Here is a 13,366-nt window from a genome sequence, read left to right on the forward strand (position 1 = left end):
TCATTTCTTTTGTTTATGATAGATTTTTGTTTGCATTCTTTTTTCAATTGGGTGTCTGTTTCCCCTGAGCCCCTTAACCGTGTTAGAGATAGTCCCCATCCCATCCTAACCACCATCCCAGATTAATCTGGTATACATTTCCAACTAATTCAAGTGTGGAAATGGACATGCAAAATGTATATAAGGTAGAGTTGTCCATGTCAACTACATTTAGGGTTTGAAATGTCTTTGCCAAATATATGTGAAAACCCTCACCTACTTTGGTACAAATCAATATTGTTGATCACCCACAAATGTCACCATTGGTAATGAATTTCACCATAGTTTCACCAGTTTAAAAATGAGTAAGTGGGTTTTCAAGTTCAGTTTTACATTTTGTAAAACAGGGACTTGAATTTGCATTTGAAAATGATGTATATCAAAGCCATTGATCAGGCCCTTAGTTCTTGTTATTGACCTGAAATGGTTCTCAGAGCCTTGTACTAATTGTCTTGGATTGAACACCCAAAGCCACTTTGCAAAGAATATACAGGGAAATTATACCAAATGACTCTTCCCTGGAACACAAAATTCTTCATATCACCTTTAGTACTCCTTCCGGGTTACTTGCTCTAGCCCCTCTGTCTTACATATCAATATATGCAGACATCCTCTACATTGAGTTTTTGAATGCACAAGCATCACTCTTTCACTCTTTCCTGGCCCTCCAGGCAGACTACAAGATGCTGATGACCTCAAAGCCCTGTGTAAAGATTGATGGAAATTTAAGCAAGTGCTTCGGACAAACTCATTTTACCACTGTGTTATGATAACACGTTTCTGTTGGTGGTAATGTATGACAAGAACATTTATGTATATGGGTCAATGCAATAATACTTTCTGTTGTTTTGGTGATGCTGTGTGTATGTTGCAATGTGATGTGTTGTACTGAGGCTGCTGAGTTTTGGAAAAGTGTTGGCTGTTTGTACTCAGTTATTTCTTTGTTAAGTTGTTGTGGGTATCATATATGTTATGTTCTCTTGTTTATTTTAGATAAGGATATAAATACTGTACTATTTCCAGCTTTGAGCACATGACTTTAAAAATCATCACCGTGTAAGTTAACAAAATACAGCCTTATTCATGAAGGCTAAAGCGGCTCGCAAAGGGCCGGATTCTGAGAATCCGGCCCTTTGCGAGTGCGATTTTTGCATTTGGGATTCAGCATCCCAAATGCAAAAATCGGTAATTGCAAAATCGCTAAATTGCGAGGAATTACATTTAAGGAATCTCTATTTGAGATTCCTTAAATGCAATTCATGAAGCATTTGAAAATTGCGAAAATGCAATTTTGGGCCGCTATTTACCGAGAGGTCAGACCTCTCGGTAAATAGCAAAAACTTGCTATGTTGCACACACACATGTCCTTTGGACATGTGTTTGCGCAACACCTGTTTCAATTTGCATTTAAGGGGTGCTACAGGGTGTCCTTTGGACACCCCTGGCACCCTTTAAATCGCTATCTTATTTGCGAGTAGCAAATTGCTAATCGCAAATAAGGAATACTCCCCATGCATTCCTATGGGCCTTTTGGCCCATAGGAATGCATGGGGAGTCATTCCTTATTTGCGATTAGCAATTAGCTAATCGCAAATAAGGAATCAGTGGGAATCGCAATTAATATTGCGATTCCTACATGATTACCGTTTTGCGAGTCTCAAATAGCGATTCCTTATGATTCGCTATTTGAGCCTCGCAAAACGGCCCGATCATGAATCAGGCTGATAGCCCTGTTCCAGCTACTCAAATTGTTATGAAAGTTTCAGGCCAAATCGAGAACATTGGTTATTTTATGTTATTCTAACTTATGTTATGTTATTCTACGTTATGTGATACACATTTGTAGAGCACACTATCACCTTAGAGGGTATCCTGGCACTGAGCTAGGTAAACGGAAATCTTAGACAGTGGGATACCTGCATTTTAGGGTTTTCTGCTCTTGTGGAATTCAAGGAGTGATGTGGGTGTAGGCTCAATCACAGTATCTGGTTTTCCATACAAATTAAATGTCTGTACGTAGGTTTCTGGCAAGTGGTGGTGACTGAAAAGTTTGTGAAAGTAAATGCGCGTGTTGAGGTATGAAGGGCAAGTGTTACATAGAGACATAAATGTGTGGATGAAGGGTTTGAATTGTGCTTGCTTGTGTATGAGATGCCTGTGGGGCTCATACGGGTCTAGTGTTGTGTGAGTGTGTCATGTGAGATTGAAAGGGATACTAGCTAGATTTATGAATAGTCTGCAGCCTTCAGGTGGGTTTTATGTTGTTCCCAGCATATGGGGGTATTGCCTTGTCCAACTTGCTCATGACAAGGGTGTACAAGACGGTCTTCTGGGTGCTGATTGTGACACATTTGACAATCATCCTCAGCATCTTGAGAAAGGAAGCTTGAGATGATGATCGCATTACTTAGGGTGATCAAATCAAGTTTGATGTTGATAATGATCCAGAGTTTCTGGGCATGGGTGATGAGTGTCATCCAGTCTTAATTCTGATGGCCACCAATTGGCATCTAATGGTTGAATGATCTTCCCAAAGATCACAGCTTCAGTCAGGTGGTCTTTATCCATTGGGTAATATCAGTCATGCAGACATTTAACTTGATCTGAGTACTGGGAGTCTAGTCCATGAGAGAGAGAATGATATGTGTATTGTTGCCACAGCAAAGGACATTGATGTCCTGAGAACAGATGGTGCTGGCGCAAAGGATCATGTATGCAGGAGAAATCCTTGCAGAACTCTGCAGATGAGGTTGCAGGCATCAGAGGTGTACAGTGTCATGCTGACTGACTGTGTTCTTCCAGTCAGGAATGAGCAGATCCATGGCAGTGCGTGTCCTTGGATTTCAATAATGTAGGTGTTAGATGAAGATGCGGATGAGGTGGGAAACTGTGTCAAACAGTGTAACTGATACCATCTCTTTAATCAGCATTCCCAAAGCTCACTTCATGTGGTACCACTCCCTCAGACAATGAGTACAACACTAGGCCTGAGTATGACTGGAAACCTGGAATCAAGAATGGAAAAAGACAAGACAAAGAAGCAAGTATTCCCAGTCGGTGACTTCTTTCTCTCAAATATCACAATTTTGGATTCAAGTGAGAATATGCCCCCAACATTTTTCTTGGATTGGAAGAGTGTGTAATGAGATGGTAGGAGACATTAAGAATTAGTATACAGAACGTTTGACAATCCTTGTTAAGGAGAGTACATTGCAAGTGTATTGAATGTATTTTTTTGTTAGTGGGTTTAAGCACAATTGTTTTATAAACAGTCTTTGGTTTAGAATTTGAGACTAAAGACACACCCCCATGTGCCAACATTTTTATATTTGAGAGTTTACATGTAGATGGGGGAGGCTGCACTTTAGTTTTACCACTTTCCCTCCAAGGGTCATACCCACAAATATGATTTATTCTGACACAATTCACAGTCTGCAATTACTTCATTTAACTTCCTGCTTTTTGGGAATCTATGTAGTGATAAGGTTAAGGGAATAAAACAAGTCTCCTGGCAACAAAAAAATGATGAAAACGTCTTTAAAAGAATCACAGTTTCCTGAACTTGATGTATCTAAAGTTTTGCTGGAGTTACTAACTGAACATGATACACTGCTAAAGTGTGGTGATGACAAAGCGGAGTGTTTGTGAGGTGAAGGATGGTTATAGTGCTCAAAGGATTTGCTGAAAGATCACAAGATGTTGGTGTTGTTAGAACCATAAGATTTCCTCTGATTAGGACCCTGTGTCTTGTCATGATTTACAGTACTGTTTTCATCAGGGCAAAGATCATGTGATGTCACTTCCAGTGATGCAATGGTTAAGTTTTTTAAAGACTTTGAATTGGAAAAACTCTACTTTGAGAACTTACAAATCTGGGGTGAAGGATTGGCATTGGAAAGCAAGTGCATGAATCTGAATGTTAACTTCTACCTCTTTTTTTTTTTTTAAACTCTACCACAAGAAATTAGCAAAAAAGACAAATGTGATAGTTAACACACTCAGGCTTATTTCATTGTGGAAAATGTTCTGCATTTTAAAGTTGCATATGGAATGAATACAGCTGCTGCAGAGACATTTGTGTCCCATGCAAATTATGCAGTATGAAATTAATAAGATACCTCTGGTGTTTAATGCCGCTGTTGGTGAAATCAGTGTTCAGACTGAACACCACTTTGACTCGTCAAAAAATTGAATAGACAATTGGAGTCTTCTGCAACAAACTCCATTTAGTATAAAGGTCACAGATTTGCATTTTATACAGATAGCTTGGGAGGTTACTGGCTCCGTAACAGATATACTGGTGTGATACAAGTTCCACCAATTATTGATTTTTTGGGACTGGCATCTAGGAGCTACATTTGAATAGCAAATCATAACGTTTGAGCCTTCCTGTTTTGTCTCAATGTTTTGTTATTCCGGTGTTCCTAAAATGAATTCCTTTGGAGAGTTATAAAGACTTAACAGTACATTTGTATCTGACATCCTTATAGGGCATCCATAACTTCCATTTACAGCTTTGAAATTCAAAATATGCCCCCATTTCATCTGACAGTCTTAAAGTGCATGCATAACTGTTCATACCAAGCTTAGAAAACTTAAGACGTGCCCCCAAATCACAGTGATTGTGTTTACTTCCTGGAATAAAGATGTTAAAGATATTAAAGCTCAATTGGCCCCCCAGCCAAGACTTATTGCCAGATGTATCAATTTTAGGAATATTTGCGCTGTCCTCATGAATCTCAATTAGGCAATCAGAATTCCTTATTTATGAAGCCCTTTCGAGTTTCATTAGTGATTCCTAGTGCTTTGCAAATAGACCTAGCTCATGCATATTAAAGAGGTAGATCGAAATTTGTGACCCATTAGGAATCACAACCATCATATGGATGGTGGCCTGCTAGTGTCAAAAGACAACCATATCTGTGATTGGTTTTTATTAAAGCAATCTTTGTTTTTTTTTAATGCAGACCATTTTTCTTAGAGGGAAATGGTTAAATTTAAAGAAGAAATAAATTAAACTGCCTGATATTAAAAAAATATATATAATTTTTAAATGCAGCCCATTGTTCATAGAGGGAAATGGGCTGCATTTAAAGAAGAAATAAATTAAACTGCCTGATCTCAAAAATATATTTTTTATCATTTTAAAGGAGTGCTCCGGGGACCCCTTCCTATTTGCAAATAGTTTACCAGCTCCTTTAAGGAGTTGATAAAACAGGAATATTTTGCAGCCCTAAAGATTAATACATCCCATTCAGATAAAGTATTTGGAGTGGAATCCTTAAACACGTCCCTCCCAAATACCGAATTGCACACATACATTGTGATTCGGTAATGTGTCATTGAATCGTAATTTGTGTTTTGTACATATGTAAATGCATGTATTCAAGCAGAAACAGCCTGATTGGCTGTTTCCAACTGCAAAAATGTTCTGTAGTTGTGGCCCTAAGACTCATATAAAAGTAGTGGATCTGACTTCTTAGTGGAGCCAATTATATAGGGCCACGCGGGAACTGAAATCGAGAGACCTTACCCATCTCTTGTAAGATAATGCCCTGAATGAAAAACACATAACGTACAGCTCTGCTGAAAGTTCCCTGATGAGGGTACCAGGACAAATTTGGCTTATTTCCCTGGAGTAACCGAATCTTGCTTTGCAGTAGTTGCCAGATGCAAGATTCAGGAGGATAGCCTGCATCAGTACCCCGGTCCCTGCTTGCAGGCCAGGTCACCACCCTGCTGCTGAATAGCTCCAGCATCTGACTGCCGCTCCTGCTCCTGTGGGCGTTCGCGCCCACTGTCTGCCACTGATCACCTCGGTGACCTGGGTCAGACCTGTGCTCTTGGTCTAGTTCCTGCTCTTGTCCTGTGCGCTGTTATCCCTTCTGTGCCTTTTTTTTAGCCCTTTCTCGCTCTGGTCGCAACCCCCCTGCTCTATGTTATCCCGCTCTTTTACACTGATACCCCCATGCTCTCTGTTATCCCACTCTTTTCTGCCGAAAACCCTGAGGCCATGCCCTCTCGCTGTCCCGCTCCCACCTCCCAGCTGCTCCTCCCTCCCGCCACCCCTTATATGGCGGCCACTGCTCGGACGCGCAGCTGGCGCGCGCAGCTGGCGCGCCAAAGGCAAGCCCGTCTGTGCCCGTCCACACCTGGACCACGCCCAGCGCTAGAACCCCTGGGCCTCGCGCTATCCACACCCCCAGACTGCAATAAGATGCCAACATCCTCCACGCTCTCAATACCGGCCGAGACCACCGCTGCTTCCAGCCCACCCCGAAACACACCCACGGAGCCTTCTCCTGCCACACCTGCAACTTAACCTGCGACAGAACCACCATACCTCCAAGGACCAGACCCAACCACCTCCGCTGCATACTCATCAACACCCGTTCCGCACGCAAACACGCCGTCGAGCTCTGGGACCTGCTCGACACTTTTGAACCAGAAGTTGCCTTCCTGACCGAGATCTGGTGGAACGACTCCTCGGCACCTGACATCACCATAGCCATCCCAGACGGCTACAAGATCTCCCACTGAGACCTCACCAAAGGGATGGGAGTAGGGATAGCCATCGTCCACAAATCAACCCTCCAGGTCCACACCCTCGCAGATGACCCCCTCAATTCCGTCAAACACCTTCACTTCCGAATCCACATTGACCCAAACACCACCCTCAGAGGAACACCCATCTATGGACCCTGAGCCCTCTTCAGCAACTCCATTGCAGACCTCGCCAGCACCCACGCACTCGCCTCCACGGACTACATTCTCCTCGGGGAACTGAACTTCCACCTCGAGAACAACAACAACGCCAACTCCACCGCCCTGATCGCCAACCTCGGCCTCCGACAACTTGTCACCGAACCCACCCATGCCACCGGCCACACGCTCGACCTCATCTTCTCCATAAGCACCCATGATACCTTCAACCATACCACCGAACTTCACTGGACTGACCACTGATGCATCCATTTCAACTTCAAGTAACCAACCACTCACCACTGCACTAAACAGCTGCCTCGCCGCAACTGGAGCAAAGTCATCGACGACCAGCTGATCACCACCCTCGCCCAGAACCCACCCAACGACCCCACTGACACAGACGCCGCCGCCCGAAATCTCAGACAGTGGATCGACGACTGTGCCAACATCCTCGGCCCGATCAAGAAACCCTCCATTAACCAACCCAGGAAGAAAGCCGCCTGGTTCACCGAAGAACTCCAGATCTGCAAACGAAGATGCCAGAAGATGGAAAAGAAATGGCTTCATGACCACGCACCTGACAGCCGCGCAGCCCACAAGGTCACCGTCTCAGACATTACCACCTCATCAGGATAGCCAAGAGATCGTCTTCCAAAGCCAGACTGGACAACAGCGCACAAAACAGCAAAGAAGTTTTCAACATAGTGAAGGAACTCTCCAACCCCAGAGGCAACACCAACAGCATCCCACCCTTGCAAGATCTGTGCAACTCACTGGCCACCTTCTTCCAGCGCAAGATCACCGACATCCACGACAGCTTTAACTCTTCATCCACCCCGAACACAACAAACCACACCCTGAACTTCACCTGCACTGACCAGCTGACCTCCGGGTCCCACGCTAATGACAAAGAGACACGCAAGGTCATGAAGTCCATCCACTCAGGATCCCCATCAGACCCCTGCCAACACCACGTTTTCAACAAAGCTGACACAACCATCGCACCCCAATTGAGGAAGATCATCAACATCTCCTTCGACACAGCAACATACCCGGAAAACTGGAAGCACGCCGAAATCAACGCCCTCCTCAAGAAACCCAAGGTAGACCCCAAAGACCTCAAAAACTTCTGGCCCATCTCCCTGCTCCCCTTCCCGGCGAAGGTCATCCGGAAAATCGCCAACATGCAGCTGACCCACCACCTCAAGGACAACAACATCCTAGACCAATCCCAGTCTGGATTCAGATGCAACCACAGCACCAAAACTGCCCTCATCGCCACCACAGACGACATCAGGCGCCAGCTAGACATCGGCAAAAGCTCAGCCCTCATCCTCCTGGACCTGTCAGCCGCCTTCAACACGGTCTGCCACTGCACACTAAGAACATGCCTCCAAGAAGCAGGCATCCAGAAGAAAGCCCTGGACTAGACCACGTCCTTCCTCTCCGGCAGAAGCCAGAGAGTCCGCCTCCTGCCCTTCCGATCCAAAGCCACCAACATCATCTGCGGTGTACCCCAGGGCTCATCCTCAGCCCGACCCTGTTCAATGTCTACATGGCCCCCCTCGCACAAGTGGCCCACCAGCATGACCTGAACATCATCTCCTACACGGATGGCACCCAGCTCATCCTCTCCCTCACCAAGGACCCACACACTGCCAAAACCAACCTCCATGAGAGAATGAAAGCCGTTACCGAGTGGATGAGGAGCAGCCGCCTGAAACTAAACTCGTACAAGACGGAGGTCCTCATCCTAGGTCCTACCCCCTCTGTGTGGGACAAGACCGGGTGGCCGACCACATTGGGAGCAGCTCCAACACCCTTGGACCATGCACGCAACCTAGGATTCATCCTCGACTCCTCTCTCTCTCCATGTCAAAGTAGGTCAATGCCATCTCCTCCTCCTGCTACAACACCCTCCACATGCTTCGCAGGATCTACAAGTGGATCCCGACCGAAACAAGAAGAACAGTGACCCAAGCCCTTGTCAGCAGTGGGCTGGACTACGGCAACGCACTCTACGCTGGAATCCTGGCCAAACACCTGCGACGACTACAACACATCCAGAACGCCTCAGCCCGACTGACCCTCAATGTCCCCCACCGCAGCCATATCATTTCCCATCTTAGAGACCTGCACTGGCCCCCCGTCAAAAAGAGGATCACCTTTGATCTCCTAAACCCAAACACACAAGGCACTCCACAACACCAGACCAGCCTACCTGAACGATAGACGCAACTTCTACCCCCCCACACGCCAGCTGCGCTCCTCCAGCCTCGCCCTTGCCGCTATTCCCCACATCCAGCGAAGGACCTCCGGCGGCAGATCCTTCTCCTTCCTCGCCGCCAAGACCTGGAAAACCCTCCCCACCCACCAACGGCAGACCCAAGAACTGCTCACCTTCAGAAGGCTCCTCAAGACCTGGCTCTTCGACCAGTATCAGCACCCCCCGCCCCTCCCCTCAGTGCCTTGAGACCCTCACTGGTAAGTACAGCGCTTACAAGTTCTCTGATTGATTGATTTATTGCATTTCCAGCACTGTTTTGAGGCCTGAAATGCCAATGCTCTGTTATTTGTAAAATATTGTCAAGCTGTAGAGCAGTATCTTTGTTTTCTGACATCCCTATCTAAAAATATTGTAAAACACGACTGTCTCCTCCTGAATACATCTCTAACCTTTGTTCTTCTCTTCTGCCCTTTAAGGTACAGTGTTTCAGGGTCACATTCTGGGTGCCATTCCTGTTACAGAAAAGAGTTATGAACAAGCTGTTCTGCCGCCCTTTGTGGATGGCTTAAATTCCTTGATGTCTGTTGCTGATACCTTGCTGACCAGCCCCGACCTACAGCAGGGCATTGAAAATGTTCGCCAACTTCTAGAGGCATCCGAGAAAAGTCTGTCAAAGGCAGAGGAATCATCCCTGGCACAAGTGAAAGCATTGAACGAAAATATGGAAGAGCGCTTAGACAAGATAAACAGCCTAAATGATGAACAAAAGGCGCTACTAGCTCGGGAAGAAGGACTTAAAGTGCAACTCTCTGGACAGAAAGGGCAGGAGTCCATTGTTAAACAACAACTAGAAGCAGCAAAGGAAGCCCTCAAGAATGCAGATAATGATCTAGAAAGTGCGATTCGAGCTTGGCACGCTGCAGAGGATCAAAAGAAAGTGGGCATGGGACTTATATTTATTCCGATAGTTGGACCAATAACAGGTATATTTTGCTCTTGTCCCATATTGAATATTGTAAAATCAACAGCACATGCAGTTTCATATCACATAGTCACAGATAACACTCAGTAAACACCTAGGGACAGTCAAGTCAAGTCAAAAAGTATGTTTATTTACATCATAATCTTTAACCAAATACATAACAATTAATTGAGTTAAAATATTTCCCAACAATCACTCATGCAGATTTATAGTTAAAATCTTATTCCATTGATTATAAAAAGATCTTCCCCAAGACATATGACATTTAACGCTGGGTGCTCATACAATTGATTCCTCCATTTGATTCGTATGATAAAATTACTAAAACCGGCTATCTCTAGACAAGGTTCAGTTTAAAAACTCTAAAATCTATTTCTGACTTATTATAAAACTCTGTACTACCTTTATAAATTTCCCAAGGGCAATTGCAATGTCAATACTTGGTAGTTCTGTGATCAGCTCAATTGCTTGTCCCCTAGTTCTTATATCATATTTTATAAATATTGGGCGCAGCCAAAGTTTACGCTGATCTAAGATATTTATACAATCCAGCAAAAAGTGCACGGTATCCCCTTTTGTACCCAGCCTGCATTTACAACGCTCATTAGGGTCCAACATTTTGGTTTTAAATTCTTTATTTGATAACCATGGGTTAATCCCAATGCGTAATCTTAGAATCTCTTGTCTAAGCCACGGGATTGGCAAGAAATCCAAATAGGGGAACCAGTTTTCCTTTGCCCATGCATTCATCATAAATTCAACCGATATTTTCTTACCAAGGTATTCCCTATCCATACTTCTATTAGCAGCTTGTCCATTCAATTTTAGCTCATTTTTTGAACTCTCTACTATTAGGGAATCACGGCATATATCCACTTTCATATTTTCGCAGACCTGTATCATTCTCTTCCTGCACATTTTTGCCCATTTTAAATTACTTTGTTGTATTTCTATTGTTCATTTTCGAGGCGTTTCCAGAAACTAATCGCTGCGACTTGTGACTGTACCCCCCATGCTGTTGTCCCCAGTTCTGTTCTTATAGCTTGCACCATTGCTGATGGGGGCAGGGATAAGAGGTTTTTCACGCATTTTCCTTCCTCTAGGTCCCAGACTCCCTTACCGCTCAAATAAAGGATTTCTGCTCCATAGAGTACTTGTGGTGGGATCATTGCATTGAAAGCTTTTAACAATGGACGATGTGACTTATTAATAAAAATGAAGGGAGGCCTCCTCTATACTTAAATAGGGGACAAGGAGTCTAGTCAGGAGGAACTAAGAAAACGTCCCCACAGAAAATAAACTCAAAATGAAAAAGAACCCAAGTGTAGTTCACTTTTTGCTACCACTGACAGATTTTGCTTAAATTATCTAGCATGTATACATAAGCAATTGTTGAAAACAGATGTAAATCATAGAGAGTGTGTTTTTTTAAAAAAATGCCATTTATTACAAATCAACATTAAAAACAAATATATGCGGTAAATATGCCCAAAACATACAATTGTAAATGCTTTAAAAACAATTGAAAATCACAATTTATTAAAACAATGTATAAAAATAAAATTAAAGTTTTGATCACGAATATCACAGTTGTTCTTGTAGTCGACGCAGCGTTTCGGTGAATCGGTGATAACACCTTCTTCAGGACAAACAATTCTGTGTGTTATTCAACACTCTCCTCACGTATTCAATTACGAGGAGTACTGGGTCAGCTTCAGTCAGACATCTGGTATTTAGTTAGGCAGATCGTCCTGGAGACAAGACGCCGAGAGACCGCGAGGGGAGCAAGGAGGCCGATCCATTAATTGAAGGTTGGATTGATTACTAACCATAACCACAAGCCAGGTGGTCGCCGCGGACGAAATTGAAAGCATCCAGTGGCAGGCATACACAAAATTATAGATCTCACCTCTTTGGTGTCCATATTCATAATTCGGTGGCCCCCCTCCGGTAACTCCATCCAGGCTGTTTTTCCTGACATACTAAGGGAATGAAAATGGTTTATTAATAAATACCAGATGTCTGACTGAAGCTGACCCAGTACTCCTCGTAATTGAATACGTGAGGAGAGTGTTGAATAACACACAGAATTGTTTGTCCTGAAGAAGGTGTTATCACCGATTCACCGAAACGCTGCGTCGACTACAAGAACAACTGTGATATTCGTGATCAAAACTTTAATTTTATTTTTATACATTGTTTTAATAAATTGTGATTTTCAATTGTTTTTAAAGCATTTACAATTGTATGTTTTGGGCATATTTACCGCATATATTTGTTTTTAATGTTGATTTGTAATAAATGGCATTTTTTTAAAAAAACACACTCTCTATGATTTACATCTGTTTTCAACAATTGCTTATGTATACATGCTAGATAATTTAAGCAAAATCTGTCAGTGGTAGCAAAAAGTGAACTACACTTGGGTTCTTTTTCATTTTGAGTTTATTTTCTGTGGGGACGTTTTCTTAGTTCCTCCCGATGTGACTTATTCCCATAGTCACGGTTGAACATTTTTAGACCAGCAATTGAAGATTGTGCCTTCGCTTTTTGGGCTTCTAGGTGTGTTTGCCAATTTAACCTTTTGTCAAACCATACACCTAGGTAACAGTATTCGTTAACAGATTCTAATTTAAGATCATCTAAAAACCAATTAAACGTAATCACTTTTTTCCCAAAGCACAAGATTTTTGTCTTGTCTAGGTTTACCGTAAAAAAATTCTTCATACAATATTCGTTAAAAGAGTTCAACTTCCTTTGAAGGCCAATTTCTGTTTGATCCACTATTATGAGATCATCCGCATATAACTGTCACAACACCTTTTTGCCATTCATTCTTGGGCTGGCGCTACCCTTCACTTCAAGACACTCCGGTAATTCTGATATAAATATGGAGAATAGCTGAGGGGCCAGTATGCAGCCTTGTCTCAAACCGTTTTCGATAGGTATTTTTGGCGTCAGTGACCCCTCAGTATCCCTAATTACTTGAGCCCAGTTGTCCCGGTGCAATTCTTTTAATATCGTCAACAGGTCTCTTGGGATATTTTTCTTAACTAATGTTTCCCAGAGACAGTCCCTCTCCACCGAGTCAAATGCGGCTCAGAAGTCCACAAAGCAGCAACAGAGTTTTCCATTCTGCTCCGTCGACTTCCTTGCCATTGCCCATAGAGAGAAGCAGTGGTCTATTCTAGAGTGTCCCTCTCTGAATCCTAACTGTTCGATAGGTATATTGAGTTCTCCTCAACCCAGTCATTTAGTCTATTTAAGACTAGTTTTGAGAATACCTTTTCCCCTATATCCAGGAGGTTTATCAGTCTATAGTTTTGAGGTTCCTCAGTTCCACCCTTTTTGTGGATAGGTATGATTATTGCACCCTTCCAGTTTAATGGCATTTTACCCACTGTTAAAATTAC

The 13,366-nt window shown here is 43.3% G+C and overlaps 1 protein-coding gene across 1 annotated transcript in view; it reads left to right on the top strand.

Annotated features, from left to right (window-relative positions):
• LOC147726101 (uncharacterized) overlaps nt 1–13,366 on the top strand; it is a 154,972-nt gene that overhangs the window by 123,418 nt on the left and 18,188 nt on the right. Inside the window, exon 2 of the mRNA XM_086963418.1 lies at nt 9,448–9,954. Coding sequence (XP_086819544.1) covers nt 9,448–9,954 — 507 coding nt within the window. The remainder of the gene's footprint in view (nt 1–9,447; nt 9,955–13,366) is intronic.

This window comes from Lissotriton vulgaris, chromosome 3_1 (assembly GCF_964263255.1).
Source record: "Lissotriton vulgaris chromosome 3_1, aLisVul1.2, whole genome shotgun sequence".
NCBI lineage: Eukaryota > Metazoa > Chordata > Amphibia > Caudata > Salamandridae > Lissotriton > Lissotriton vulgaris.